Raw genomic sequence first — 14,571 nt, 5'->3', positions numbered from 1 at the left:
CCTGAGGTTAGTGAGTCTTCCATAGGGAAGGAAAAGTCATGCCATATCTACATGGGATAATGTGAAACTGAGATTATCCAAAGGGTAATGGCCAGACTGGATAAGACCAAACACTATTCCTGTCTCAGCATACCATAAAGTTGTGCTGGAGGACCTAGAGATGGAATTTACTAGGTCTTCCAGCACTGTACACTAGGGAAGGATACCATAGAATTGTCCTGGAAGACTCAAAAAAATTCTTAGGAAGACCATTTTTCAAGTATGGATAATTGAAACTCCACATATAGGTCCCATGCTTACTCTTACAGTAGAGTCTCACTTATCCAACACTCGCTTATCCAACGCATTTTTGTAGTTGAGGTTTTCAATAAATCGTGATATTTTGGTGCTAAATTCATAAACACAGTAAATACAGTAATTACTACATAGCATTATTTCGTATTGAACTACTTTTTCTGTCAAATTAACATGATGTTTTGGTGCTTAATTTGTAAAATCATAACCTAATTTGATGTTTAATAAGCTTTTCCTTAATCCCTCCTTATCCAACATATTTGCTTATCAAACGTTCTGCCGGCCCGTTTATGTTGGATAAGTGAGACTCTACTGTACTTTCATTCAAGGGTTCTTTCTTCACAGCTCTGCCAAGTTGCCAAGCCCCCTTTTTGAGGCTGTATAGTAAGGTTAGCTGTGTATGGTAAGGGGCTGATGGGTGTCGTAGTCCATTAAGACCCGGGTGAACGCATTTTGTGATTTTTTCCCAGGCCTTTAATTTCAAGCAGGAAGACAAAGGATTGTTCCAAAACCCAGATTAACTTTCAAATATGTTGTTTTCCTTTATTTTTCATCCACATTTCCAACATCAGTCTTTGTAAGTAAGGGAACCAAAATGCACCAGTATTTCCCTCATTAATACAATCCTTCTTAGAAAAATTACATCCACCAGAAGCGTCCAGTGTCCACAGATTTGGTTCCCAAAAGCAATTCATTTGCATGATTTTGGCAACATGATCCTATTATTGCTGGCTAGGATTAAAAATACATTTCAACAGGGATGTGCAACAACTATATCCACCACCCCCTGACATTGATACAACTACAATTCCCATCATTCCTCATCATATGCAGATAGGAGCTGGAGTCAAACAACTGGGAGGCTCTGCTGCAATCCCTTCACTTATAAAAGCTTACCTTAAAGTTGCCGTCGTTTATATGGCTGATTTATTTTCTCTAGACAAGCAACTTCACTACATCAGCAACTTAATTTTTTTTAAATCATTGTAAAAGATGCTTCTAGCCAGATGCCCTGGGATTTCGTATTAAAAGCTCAGAGGAAATATAAGGAAAGGATCATCACAGGGTTAGCTTTGCTTCTGGAAACCGATCAATACAGAAAAGAGAGACATTGTGCAAAATATGTGCAAAATATATCTGAATCGGCTGCTCAAGATCACGAGTTCCAAGTGAGAGTCGAAAGAGAAGAGCATTCTCTCCTGGATTTGTTATCTATCACAGCAACTTTAAAGAGCAGCAAGGGATGGACACCATTTGTATGTATAGCTAATACTCAACAAAGAAACTGAGACCTTCTCAGCTAAGAGTCAGAGGAGGCTGAGACAGGGTTCAAAGACTTTGCAACACCAATCTGGACTTTGAGGATCCATTGAATCTTCCCATTCATCTAATTTCTACAAATAACCCAACATCAAGCCTCCCTTTTGGCACTTGACTAACATTCCCATTGCTCTCAATGAGGATAAAATACATGAAGAATTGAAATTTCAGACCCCTGAGGTAGAGAAGAGGTGCGCCCTGTGCGAAATTGGGCCGTTTCCTGAACTAAAAAGCTGGGCAAAGTTTGTATCCAACTGAAATGCATGTATCCAGTCTCTGATATGCAAGACTTATATTCTCCGGTCCCAGGGCTGCTTAGTCTGGAATACCCAGGCTTAATGGGAATTTAAAATACAAACAGGTTTAGCAGAAATGGTGGAATTTCTACCAAAATCTGTGCATTTTCCCACCTCAAATGGGCATGAAAGCAAATATGCCTGATAGTTACAAATAAAGAAGAGGGAGGCAAAGGTAGTCAGATTTCAAAGTTTCAGCCTCCAAAGATACATTGGATGCCAACTTCCAGAATCCCTGACCTCTGGAAGCTGATTGAGACTGAGATAGGGATCGATCGTCATTTTTGAGGATTCTGCAAATTAAAGTTCCCCAATGGCTTTGTTTTCACAGTGGAAGGGGAACCAGGTCGAAATGCCCACAATTCCACCCCTTTTGGGGTTTTTCTTCAACCTAACCTTAACCTTTTCCCATTTGGATGGTTGTTTCTACAGAGAAAAAGAACAGGATACAGGAGCCACAATACTGAGCTAATGTCAGAGTTTAGAAATAAGTCCTTCCCAAGCCAGGTCCGTTTATAACCTCTTTAAAGTTAATACATTTCATTAGGTGCAAAAGAATGCTGTTGGGGGAATCGACAGAAAGGCATCGTCCATGCCACCTGACTCCCACAGTGCTGTCATCGTTGCAAGTCATTCATTTATAAATTGAATGCGGTGGCCAGATCTGGCTCTGCCAAGGCCTCATAGAGGGTGCATCCGATCTCTTCAACCTCTTCGGGGAGAAGATGGCTGAGAAGGTTCACTTTGCTGTCAAAAAAGCATGGGAGAAAGCCCTTGGCCAAGGACTGGACCAGCTCCTCCAGGACATCCCGAAGCCTCTCGGCCAACATGGCTTCAGACCAGTCCAATTCCTTTTGGCTCAGATGGAGGATGATGTGAGTCAAGGGACCGGTGCCCACTCTGCTCCAGAAGGGATGGTCTTCCAAGATGACCTTCAGGATGTTGAGGCAACATTGCCGGACGCCAGAATCGCAGGCATCCAGGTCTTTAAGCTTGGAGACCTCTGCCATATAGAAGCTCTGTTCCCAGAGGTTCTCTCCAGGTTCTTCCAAGGTTGCGGCAACAAAAGTTTGGTCCCCAGCGTTGACCGTTGGGCAAAGGGTTACGTCCAGATGGACCTGTTCATGCAACACCTCGAGTTTGAGCTCCTTGGGAGCCATTGAAGGCCGAATGGTGCATTCCAACATGCTGCCGATCACCGGCCAGTTGATGGAGGCCACCAAGATCTTACGGAGGGTGTCGTTGACTGCGTTGGACGAGAGATACCCGCCGACCATGAATCTGTCCCAGGGGCTGTTTCCACGGGGGATGTACTCCAGACAAGTCCGTTTAACCATCCCAAAACGGGGATCATTCACCACCGTCTGCTCTCCAGGAACCAAGCGCCAAAGACTGGGCTCCAGAACCAAAGGGAGCATCAAGGAGACCTCCAAGCGGTTGAGGCCGACCAGGCCGTCGCAAAGGCAGCCACTCAGGAACACACTCCCAAAGGGAAGGTCCGGAGACTTGTTTTTCAGGAAGTTCTGCAGCTCGGTGCTGATGTCTTCTGCCAACTGTTTCCCCAGAACCTTTTTGGCTTCAGAGATGGAGACGCGGTCTTGGTAGAAGGAGAGAAGTTTCTCCTGAAGTGTGAGGCACAGCAAAGGCCTCGATCCCACTGGAGAGGAGGCTTCAAGGGACAGGAGGCAGCCACCGGGTTCTGCAGAGGAGAGAACCATGAAAAGTCCTATTTGTGGTTGTGGAAGTACTATAAGGTGCTGCATATCCATTACTGGCTGGACTGCAGTTAATTGAAACCCATGGATATGACTGAACACCATCAAATTAGTTCCCTCCTGGTCCATGCATACCATTGTTGAAGGACCTAGAATGGTACCTTCTCAAATTCTTTGAGAAGTCTTCCAATGCAATCGTAGGGCAACTTCCAGGGGAAGCCCACCATAGAATTGCCGGGAAGATTGAGACAAGTCCTTGAGAAGATACCATTCTAGGTCTTCCAGCATCATTTTAGTTCAGGCATTGGTAAACATCAGCCCTCCGGGGATTTTGGGAGTTCAACTCTGGATGGGGTGGCTAGACCTCAGGAGCACCTTAGGCCTGGATGACAAAGAAGAGGGAGGGTTTGGGTCCTGACCTTTTGGGATCACATTCAGGACGGGGGTCAGCAGGGGCTCATCGAGGTCTCTCCGCTGCACCTTGGACACCGATTTGATCAAGGTCAGCTCCTCCCAGCTCTCTTCCAAGGACTTCTGCTTGGCCTTGATGTCGTCCTCATCCGGAGGGTTGGTGGCCCTGTCTATGAGCTGCCCAGGGAGAAAAGAGGCCATAATTTAACGAAGCCATAGGTCCTCCTGTCTAAAGAGATGTCTCTTGGATGCCTTTATGCACAGGTGGGGCTTTCTATCAAGCAACGCCAGGGCAGTTCAGCAGACTGGGAATGTCACCAGCTGTTTTATCTTCTGCCAAGAGGAGAGAGTAAAAATAAACCCCAAATGGGAGCCGTTGCTAAGGAAGGGAATAGAACGAACTTGGAACACACATATTTACATTTGCCATCCCTGGCTTTTTAGGTATTACTAGCTGTGCCCGGCCACGCATTGCTGTGGCGAAGTCTGGTGGTATGGGAAATAAAGTATTGAGGAACTGGTGGTAGTTAAGGTAAAGGATAAAGGTTTTACCTTACATTAAGTCCGTTATAAATGGGTTATATAGCTGTGTGGAAGGGCCTTGAGTCTACACTGCCATATAATCCAGTTAAAATCAGATAATCTGTATTTTATAGGCAGTGTGGAAGAGGCCTAAGTGAGGCCTAACTCTGCCTGTCCCCTGGGCTGAGTGGGTTGCTAGGAGACCAAGTGGGCAGAGCTTAGCCTTCTAACTGGCAGCAATTGGATAAAAACAATTATTCCTCTCCCTCTAATTAGGACTTTATTTTTCTTTTCTTTTTGTTGTATGAACATAGAGGAATGGATGAGGGGTTGTGCTGCCAGGTTTAGTGTTTCTGGGATGTGTAGTTTTGTTGTTTTGTCCTAGGCCAAAATTTCATTACCCTTTTATATATATAGATTTACGGTGTATTATTACAATATGTAACACAATTTGTCTTCCTGGGTAATCAACGCAATTTCCTAATTGGTTCTATAGTAAAAACAGGGGAAAAGTTTATTAAACTGCATAAACTTTGTTTTTGTGGGAGGAACATCCTGCAGCATATTTTGCTATAGTTTTTCAATGAATATCTCATTGAGTCTCGACCAATTCAGCATAGTTTGTTGCAGCCACAAAAAGGAAGTTTCTGGGGTATAACAAGTACTGTATATACTTGAGTGTAAGCCTAGTTTATGCACTTTTAACGGGACATTAGTTCTGGGATCTACCTCACCCTGATTGAATCTGACACTAATTGCACTTTTTCTTTTTTAGAGCAGACCCAGGATTTTATCATAGTATATTTATTGTATCTTGACCTATGACTTGTTTTATTGTTATGTTTTTATATTGTTTGTGACCTGGGCTTGGCCCCATGTAAGCCACCCCGAGTCCCTTCGGGGAGATGGGGCGGGGTATAAAAATAAAATTATTATTATTATAGAACCCATCATCATCCTCCAGGATCATCCTCCATATTCAGGTTAGCTTATACTCAAGTATATACTGTACTTTAAAGTAAGTACTATGCATTTACTGACATTGCCCCAAATGGCGCAATGGGTTAAACCTTTGTGCCAGCAGGACTGCTGACCAAAAGGTCAGCAGTTTGAATCCGGGGGGTGGAGTGAGCGCCCGCTGTTAGCCCCAGCTTCCGCCAACATAGTTCGAAAACATGTAAATGTGAGTAGATCAATAGGTACCGCTTCGATGGGAAGGTAAAGGCACTCCATGCAGTCATGACCTTGGAGGTGTCTAAGGACAACGCCGGCTCTTCGGCTTAGAAATGGAGATGAGCACCAACCCCCAGAGTCGGACACGACTGGGCTTAATGTCAGGGGAAAACCTTTACTAAAATACGTTCAGACAAGGCTATCTAACTGTATGGAAAGGACTAGCCGGCCTCACCCTCTTGACCGCCAGGGTCGCGATGGCCAGGATGGCTGCTCCACTGACCCCAAGGACCACCCTGGCGTTGGCCAAAAGGAAGTCCACGAGGCCGCCCAGGCCTCTGTCGTCTCGCCTCTTCCCCTGCTTGGCTCCAAAGTCCGCCATCGTCCCACCTGATGAATAAAAGGGGAAATGATACAATTAGAGGCTATGGAATTAATATTTATTTGCATGTATAGATCAGGCCTGGGCAGATTTTGGCCCTCCGGGTGTTTTGGACTTCAACTCCCACCATTCCTAACGGCCTCAGGCCCTTTCCTTTTCACCCCCAGCCGCTTAAGCGGCTGGGGGTGAAAAGGAAGGGTCCTGAGGCCGTTAGGAATGGTGGGAGTTGAAGTCCAAAACACCCAGAGGGCCAAAGTTTGCCCATGCCTTATATATATCAACATGCAAAACCTAGACAAATCAACAACAGTGGCTCTCCTTGCTTCGATTCCCTGCCTACTTCAGTTCATTGACACTTTATGAGTCACATAACGCCCAATATGCCTTAGGAGCTATTATTATTATATTCTTGTTATGGGAACGGATGGCAAAATACAGAGGCAATGACTCCATTGGTATTTGAATGCAATGGCTGGCTCCCTTCCTGAGTATTTGAACACCATGATCCATCCTGGATTCATAGATTCAAAACATATTCAAGGACTCTAAGGCCCAGTTTCTGAAAAAGGACTTGGCTTGTCTTTTTTTCTGAGTTCCTTCAGGGAGAGAGGGTGGGGTATAAGTTATTATCATTGATTATTACTATTATTATTATTATTATTGACACAAAGACACAGCAAACGAGATATAGATGCTGGATTTCGTATCACAAAATCACAAGTCGAACACTTCCCAAGCATTTAGGACTGTGTGATGTATTATTATTATTATTATTGACACAAAGACACAGTAAACAGATATAGATGCTGGATTTCGTATCACAAAACCACAAATCGAACACTTCCCAAGCGTTTAAGACTGTGTGATGTATTATTATTATTGGCACAAAGACACAGCAAACGAGATCTAGATGCTGGATTTCGTATCACAAAATCACAAGTTGAACACTTGCCAAGCGTTTAGGACTGTGTGATGTATTATTATATTATTATCATTATTGGCACAAAGACATAGCAAACGAGATATAGATGCTGGATTTCGTATCACAAAATCACAAGTCAAACACTTCCCAAGCATTTAGGATTGTGTGATGTATTATTACTATTATTGTTGTTGTTGTTGTTGTTGCTGTTGTTGACACAAAGACACAGCAAAAGATAGATAGATGCTGGATTTCGTATCACAAAATCACAAGTCGAATACTTACCAAGCATTTAGGACTGTGTGATGTATTATTATTATTGGCACAAAGACACAGCAAACGAGATCTAGATGCTGGATTTCGTATCACAAAATCACAAGTTGAACACTTGCCAAGCGTTTAGGACTGTGTGATGTATTATTATATTATTATCATTATTGGCACAAAGACATAGCAAACGAGATATAGATGCTGGATTTCGTATCACAAAATCACAAGTCAAACACTTCCCAAGCATTTAGGATTGTGTGATGTATTATTACTATTATTGTTGTTGTTGTTGTTGTTGCTGTTGTTGACACAAAGACACAGCAAAAGATAGATAGATGCTGGATTTCGTATCACAAAATCACAAGTTGAACACTTGCCAAGCGTTTAGGACTGTGTGATGTATTATTATATTATTATCATTATTGGCACAAAGACATAGCAAACGAGATATAGATGCTGGATTTCGTATCACAAAATCACAAGTCAAACACTTCCCAAGCATTTAGGATTGTGTGATGTATTATTACTATTATTGTTGTTGTTGTTGTTGCTGTTGTTGACACAAAGACACAGCAAAAGATAAATAGATGCTGGATTTCGTATCACAAAATCACAAGTCGAATACTTACCAAGCATTTAGGACTGTGTGATGTATTATTATATTATTATTATTATTGACACAAAGACACAGCAAACGAGATATAGATGCTGGAATTTGTATTACAAAATCACAAGTCGAACACTTCCCAAGCGTTTAGGACGGTGTGATGTATTATTATTATTATTATTATTATTATTATTATTATTGTAGAGTCTCACTTATCCAAGCTAAACATGCCAGCAAAACCTTGGATAAGCGAAAATCTTGGATAATAAGGAGGGATTAAGGAAAAGCCTATTAAACAAATTAGGTTATGATTTTACAAATTAAGCACCAAAGCATCACGTTATACAACAAATTTGACAGAACAAGTAGTTCAATATGCAGTAATGTTATGTTGTAATTACTGTATTTACGAATTTAGCACCAAAATATCACGATGTATTGAAAACATTGACTACAAAAATGTCTTGGATAATCCGGAACCTTGGATAAGCGAGGCTTGGATAAGTGAGACTCTACTGTATTATTATTATTGGCACAAAGACACAGCAAACGAGATATAGATGCTGGATTTCGTATCACAAAATCACGAGTCGAACACTTCCCAAGTGTTTAGGACTGTGTGATGTATTATTATTATTATCATTATTATTATTATTGACACAAAGACATAGCAAACGAGATATAGATGCTGGATTTTGTATCACAAATCGAACACTTCCCAAGTGTTTAGGACTGTGTGCTGTGTGATGTATTATTATTATTATTATTATTATTATTATTATTATTATTATTATTTTATAGCTGAGCATTAAACCTTTCTCGAATGTATCCCAGTCCTTTTCAGGCAAAAATGGACAACAGACCAGCATTTTTCTTCCTTCCTATTAAGCGAAATGTTGTGTAACGTTTTGCTGTTGTTTCCCCTTGAAGCAGGAAGTTTCGGAATTGCAACTTCGTCTTATCTCTGTGCCGCATTCTAAAGAACTACAAGGCTCAAAGTTCCCAGAAATGAATAATACAGTAGTCTCACTTATCCAAAACTCGCTTATCCAAGGTTCTGGATTATTCAAGCCATTTTTGTAGTCAATGTTTTCAATATATCCTGATATTTTGGTGCTAAATTCATAAATACGGTAATTACAACATAACATTACTGCATATTGAACTACTTTTTCTGTCAAATTTGTTGTATAACATGATGTTTTGGTGCTTAATTTGTAAAATCATAATCTAATTTGATGTTTAATAGGCGTTTCCTTAATCCCTCCTTATTAACCAAGATATTCACTACTGATACTACTTCTATAATAAAAATACCATCTTCTGTTTACTACTACTACTGATACTACTACTAATAAAAATAATACCACTTTATATTTACTACTACTACTACTATGTACTAACAAAAATAATTTATATTTTCTACTACTACTACTACTAATCATAAATCCTATGGATCTGAACCAGGATAGTTTCAGGGACTAGAATGCACAAGAAACCTGAAAGGTTTCTTATATTTGATGATAATAATCCCCAACAGTTTCAGAGATGAACGTGCACAGTAGATTTAACATATTATTATTATTATTATTATTATTATTATTATTATTATTATTATTATTATTATGTCCGGCGTGTGATCCAGTACAACAGCCAGCAGAGTGTCTGCTGTGGACTCATCTTGTTGTGTTTCAAATAATAATAATAATAATAATATATATATTATAATATAATAATATAATACCCTATACCCAAATACTCTTAAGACCCATGAGGCTGAACCAACACAGCTTCAGGAACTACTTGACCCATGAAGATATAGATATAGAAAACCGGCCCAAAGGAAAAGGGGCCTACTTACCCCGGGGTGGAAGACGCCCCTGGCTTCCCCTCAGGCCTTCCTGTCCAACCCCAGGAGCTGCGAGCTGATGCGTGTCAGGAAACCCGAAAAGCGGGGTTCACACGTTCAGCGGACACGCGTGCGCCAAGGTCAGGCGGATAGAACGTTGGGGGCAGCAGCCAATGGGAGCGCGCCGCCGCGCCTCAACGTTCCATCCTGGAACCGAACGCCGAGCCTCTGCTTCCTGCTCTCGGTTCCCTTTGACGTGCGTAGGTTGAGAGGAGGCGGGGCCTGGCCCTTAAAGCCACAGTGCTCCTCGGAGAGGCGCGCTTTATGACGTTTCCAAAAGCAGTTTTGGACTCCAATTCCCAGAAGTCTCAGTCACGTTGGTTTAGAGCCGGGAAGTCTGGGGATTGAAGTCCTAAAGAAAGGAAGAGGGAGAGTTTAGCCGTCCTTTCGAGTGGGCGGAGCGAACGGCTTGAGTGGCAGGCGGTATGCAAATAAGGCCACGCCCTTTGCCTTTTCCTCTGCCTGGAAAGAGCGGGTGTAGGCGTGGCGCGGGGCTTGAGTGGCAGCGGTATGCAAATAAGGCGACACCCCTCGCCTTTTCCTCTGCCTGGAAAGAGCGGGTGTAGGCGTGGCGCAGGGCTTGAGTGGCAGCGGTATGTAAACAAGGCCACGCCCCTCGCCTTTTCCTCTGCCTGGAAAGCGCGGGTGTAGGCGTGGCGCGGGGCTTGAGTGGCAGCGGTATGTAAATAAGGCGACACCCCTCGCCTTTTCCTCTGCCTGGAAAGAGCGGGTGTAGGCGTGGCGCGAAGCTTGAGTGGCAGCGGTATACAAACAAGGCCACGCCCTTTGCCTTTTCCTCTGCCTGGAAAAAGCGGGTGTAGGCGTGGCGCGGGGCTTGAGTGGCAGCGGTATGCAAATAAGGCGACACCCCTCGCCTTTTCCTCTGCCTGGAAAGAGCAAGTGTAGGCGTGGCGCGAAGCTTGAGTGGCAGCGATTTACAAACAAGGCCACGCCCCTCGTCTTTTCCTCTGCCTGGAAAGAGCGAGTGTAGGCGTGGCGCGGGGATTGAGTGGCAGCGGTATGCAAATAAGGCGACACCCCTCGCCTTTTCCAGGCCTTTTCCTCTGCCTGGAAAGAGCGGGTGTAGGCGTGGCGCGGGGCTTGAGTGGCAGCGGTATGCGAACAAGGCCACGCCCCTCGTCTTTTCCTCTGCCTGGAAAGAGCGAGTGTGGGCGTGGCGCGGGGCTTGAGTGGCAGCCGTATGCAGAGGAGGCCCCGCCCCCGCCTCTCCCTTTCTATTTTCGGTCATTGAGGAAGCGAAGGCAGCAGCCGGGCCCTCGCTCCGCCGTTTCCTCCCGTTCTCAACGCCATGGCCGCCACCGGGGTCCTGCCTTTCATCCGCGGGGTGGACCTCAGCGGCAACGACTTCAAGGTACGTGCGGACGGCGGCTTTAACGCGCGCCCATCGCGCGACAACGCCCCGAAGGCCGGATTTCACCAGCCAGGCCCCTTGGTGCCTTTGGTAAAGCCTTCCTTGAGTCCCTATTGGCTGGAATATCACCTCACACTGGAGTAAATGCCTAGCATTCAATGGAAATAATAATGATGAATATATACATTCAATAATATATATCTATGTATACACATGCATATATAGTATTGGATATATACATATATTCAGTGATATATATATATTATATATTATTGAATATACAGTATATATATAGTCATTTATATATATATTATCGAATATATATATATTCAAACATATTCATCTTTCTCTGTATATATATGTGTGTGTGTGTGTATATATATATATATAATCGAATATATATATATATATTCAAATAAATATATTTATCTCTCTGTATATATAATTGAATATATATATATACAGTATATTCAAATAAACATATTCATCTCTCTCTGTGTATATATATGTATATATAATCGATAGTATATATATATATTCAAATAAATATATTCATATCTCTCTGTATATATATATATATATATATAGTCAAATAAATATATTCATCTCTCTCTCTGTATATATATATATAAAATCAAATGTATATATATATATATATATATATATATATATATTCAAATATATATATTCATCTCTCTCTATATATATAAAATCATATATATATTCAAATAAATATATTCATCTCTCTGTATGTATATATATATATATAATATAAATGTATTCATCTCTCTCTCTCTCTGTGTATATATATATTTAAGGTTGTTTGAAATCCAGCTCATTTTGCCCTTAAATAATATGATAATTAATCCTATAACTGAGTTGCTGTGAGTCGCTGTCCTGTTCCAGAAGCATTCTCTCCTGACGTTTTGCCAACATCTACGGCAGGCATCCTCAGAAGTTGTGAGGTCTGTTGGAAACTAGGCAAGCTGGGTTTATATACCTGTGGAATAACGTCCAGGGTGGGAGAAACAATCAGGGCCAGCTAACACCTCCCAACAAAAGTATCCCCCCCTTGGGCAGGAATCAACCAGGCTTTGAAGCTACATTGCTATTCAGTGCTAATCAGGCTGGTCAATTGGAACATTCAACAGATGAATTCTTTCTCCTGCCCTTCCAGCATTTTAGTGTTTTGATAGAATAATAATAACAAATTGTATCATTATTTATTATTATTATTATTATTATTATTATTATTATTATTATAGCAAAATTAGACATATGTATATAATCTCACGTAAAACCAGTACAATGTTTCCATTCTTAAAGCAAACCCATAAAAAGCCAGGAATGCGTCCGCACCTTCCCCAAAAGCCATATCCCTTCTGTTTACAAATCCAGGAAGAATTCGAACACATCTCCTCCTTCCTCCATTTATTTAATTGCTCCAGACTTGTTCCTCTGCTCTGCTTTGCTTGGAGGCAAAGATACTCGGAAATTTTTATCCATTTTTATCCCAGGATCCCGTCGCTTGGAGCCATAATCACAGAAAAGTGGTTCCAAACTGCATTTGTTCTCACTCTATATATTTGTACTTTTTTGGCTCTTGGACTCAAGGGTTGCACTACAGATCCCAAACGTGGGTTTGCTTATGTTTGTGGTTATATTTAGTTTTTGGCTCTAGTTGTGATCCCGGAATATTTATAGTGTCATTGGCAAACTATAAAGGTATATACTCCAAGATTATTATTATTATTATTATTATTATTATTATTATTATTATTATTATTATTATTATGACACAGCAAACAAGATAGACATGCTGGATTTCGTATCACAAAATCACAAGTTGAACACTTCCCAAGTGCCTGGGACTGTGTGATTTATTATTATTATTATTATTATTAATTATTTTATTATGACACAGCAAACAAGATAGGCATGCTGGATTTCGTATCACAAAATCACAAGTCGAACACTCCCCAAGTGTCTAGGACTGTGTGATGTATTATTATTATTATTATTGTATGACACAGCAAACAGGATAGACATGCTGGATTTCGTATCCCAAAATCACAAGTCAAACACTTCCCAAGTGTCTAGGAATGTGTTTATTATTATTATTATTATTATTATTATTATATTATGACACAGCAAACAAGATAGGCATGCTGGATTTCATATCACAAAATCACAAGTCGAACACTTCCCAAGTGTCTAGGACTGTGTGATGTATTATTATTATTATTATTATTATTATTATTATTATTATGATACAGCAAACAAGATAGATACACTGGATTTCGTATCACAAAATCACAAGTCGAACACTTCCCAAGTGTCTGGGACTGTGTGATGTATTATTATTATTATTATTATTATTATTATTATTATTAATTATTTTATTATGACACAGCAAACCAGATAGATATGCTGGATTTCATATCACAAAATCACAAGTCGAACACTTCCCAAGTGTCTGGGACTGTGTGATGTATTATTATTATTATTATTATTAATTATTTTATTATGACACAGCAAACCAGATAGATATGCTGGATTTCATATCACAAAATCACAAGTCGAACACTTCCCAAGTGTCTGGGACTGTGTGATGTATTATTATTATTATTATTATTATTATTATTAATTATTTTATTATGACACAGCAAACCAGATAGATATGCTGGATTTCATATCACAAAATCACAAGTCGAACACTTCCCAAGTGTCTGGGACTGTGTGATGTATTATTATTATTATTATTATTATTATTAATTATTTTATTATGACACAGCAAACCAGATAGATATGCTGGATTTCATATCACAAAATCACAAGTCGAACACTTCCCAAGTGTCTGGGACTGTGTGATGTATTATTATTATTATTATTATTATTATTATTATTAATTATTTTATTATGACACAGCAAACCAGATAGATATGCTGGATTTCATATCACAAAATCACAAGTCGAACACTTCCCAAGTGTCTGGGACTGTGTGATGTATTATTATTATTATCATGATCATAATCATCATCCCAATTTAAAATCCATTACACCACATCTGAATTTAGGGACTGACATTATACACAGCTCCTAAATTCAGATAAAGTGGCATGAATAGATTTTAAATTGGGATGATGATGGTAATGATGATGATGATGATCTTGTAATATATCTGCAGCACCTCACAAAGCATAATGTCAGACCCTAAATTAAGATACATAAATGTATTTCAAGGTGATATAATGAATTTTAAGGTGGAATTATGATGTTGTTATTATTATTATTTCAGAATATGTCTGCAAACTAATGTCAGCTTCTAGATACTGATATCTGCTTTTAAAAAGTGGTGTGATATATTTTAAGGTGGGA

At 40.6% G+C, this 14,571-nt stretch overlaps 2 protein-coding genes across 3 annotated transcripts in view; one reads left to right on the top strand and one right to left on the bottom strand.

Annotated features, from left to right (window-relative positions):
- Positions 1-811: 811 nt before the first annotated feature.
- On the bottom strand, positions 812-10,127 carry mief2 (mitochondrial elongation factor 2). Its single transcript, XM_062964480.1, has 4 exons — positions 9,774-10,127; positions 5,967-6,121; positions 4,045-4,213; positions 812-3,609 (listed from the first exon to the last, which is right to left on the bottom strand). Exons 2-4 carry the CDS (start codon positions 6,111-6,113, stop codon positions 2,549-2,551), a joined length of 1,377 nt encoding a protein of 458 aa, XP_062820550.1. The 5' UTR covers positions 6,114-6,121; positions 9,774-10,127; the 3' UTR covers positions 812-2,548.
- Positions 10,128-11,036: 909 nt separating this feature from the next.
- The window catches only part of flii (FLII actin remodeling protein), a 35,066-nt gene continuing 31,531 nt past the window's right edge, over positions 11,037-14,571 (top strand). For both annotated transcript variants that reach the window (XM_062964475.1, XM_003228308.4), the window contains exon 1: positions 11,037-11,193. In XM_062964475.1, coding sequence (XP_062820545.1) covers positions 11,131-11,193 — 63 coding nt within the window. In that variant the 5' untranslated portion in view covers positions 11,037-11,130. The remainder of the gene's footprint in view (positions 11,194-14,571) is intronic.

The sequence above is a fragment of the Anolis carolinensis genome, unplaced genomic scaffold (assembly GCF_035594765.1).
Source record: "Anolis carolinensis isolate JA03-04 unplaced genomic scaffold, rAnoCar3.1.pri scaffold_13, whole genome shotgun sequence".
NCBI classification, from domain to species: domain Eukaryota; kingdom Metazoa; phylum Chordata; class Lepidosauria; order Squamata; family Dactyloidae; genus Anolis; species Anolis carolinensis.
This window is presented reverse-complemented; position numbering and strand designations above follow the sequence as displayed.

Coding starts and splice junctions, on each gene's coding strand:
- mief2 (XM_062964480.1), bottom strand. CDS start 6,113: ATGGCGGACTTTGGAGCCAAGCAGGGGAAGAGGCGAGACGACAGAGGC. Junction 4,214..5,966: donor CGACCCTGGCGGTCAAGAGG/GTGAGGCCGGCT, acceptor CTCCCTGGGCAG/CTCATAGACAGGGCCACCAA. Junction 3,610..4,044: donor CCTGAATGTGATCCCAAAAG/GTCAGGACCCAA, acceptor TCTCCTCTGCAG/AACCCGGTGGCTGCCTCCTG.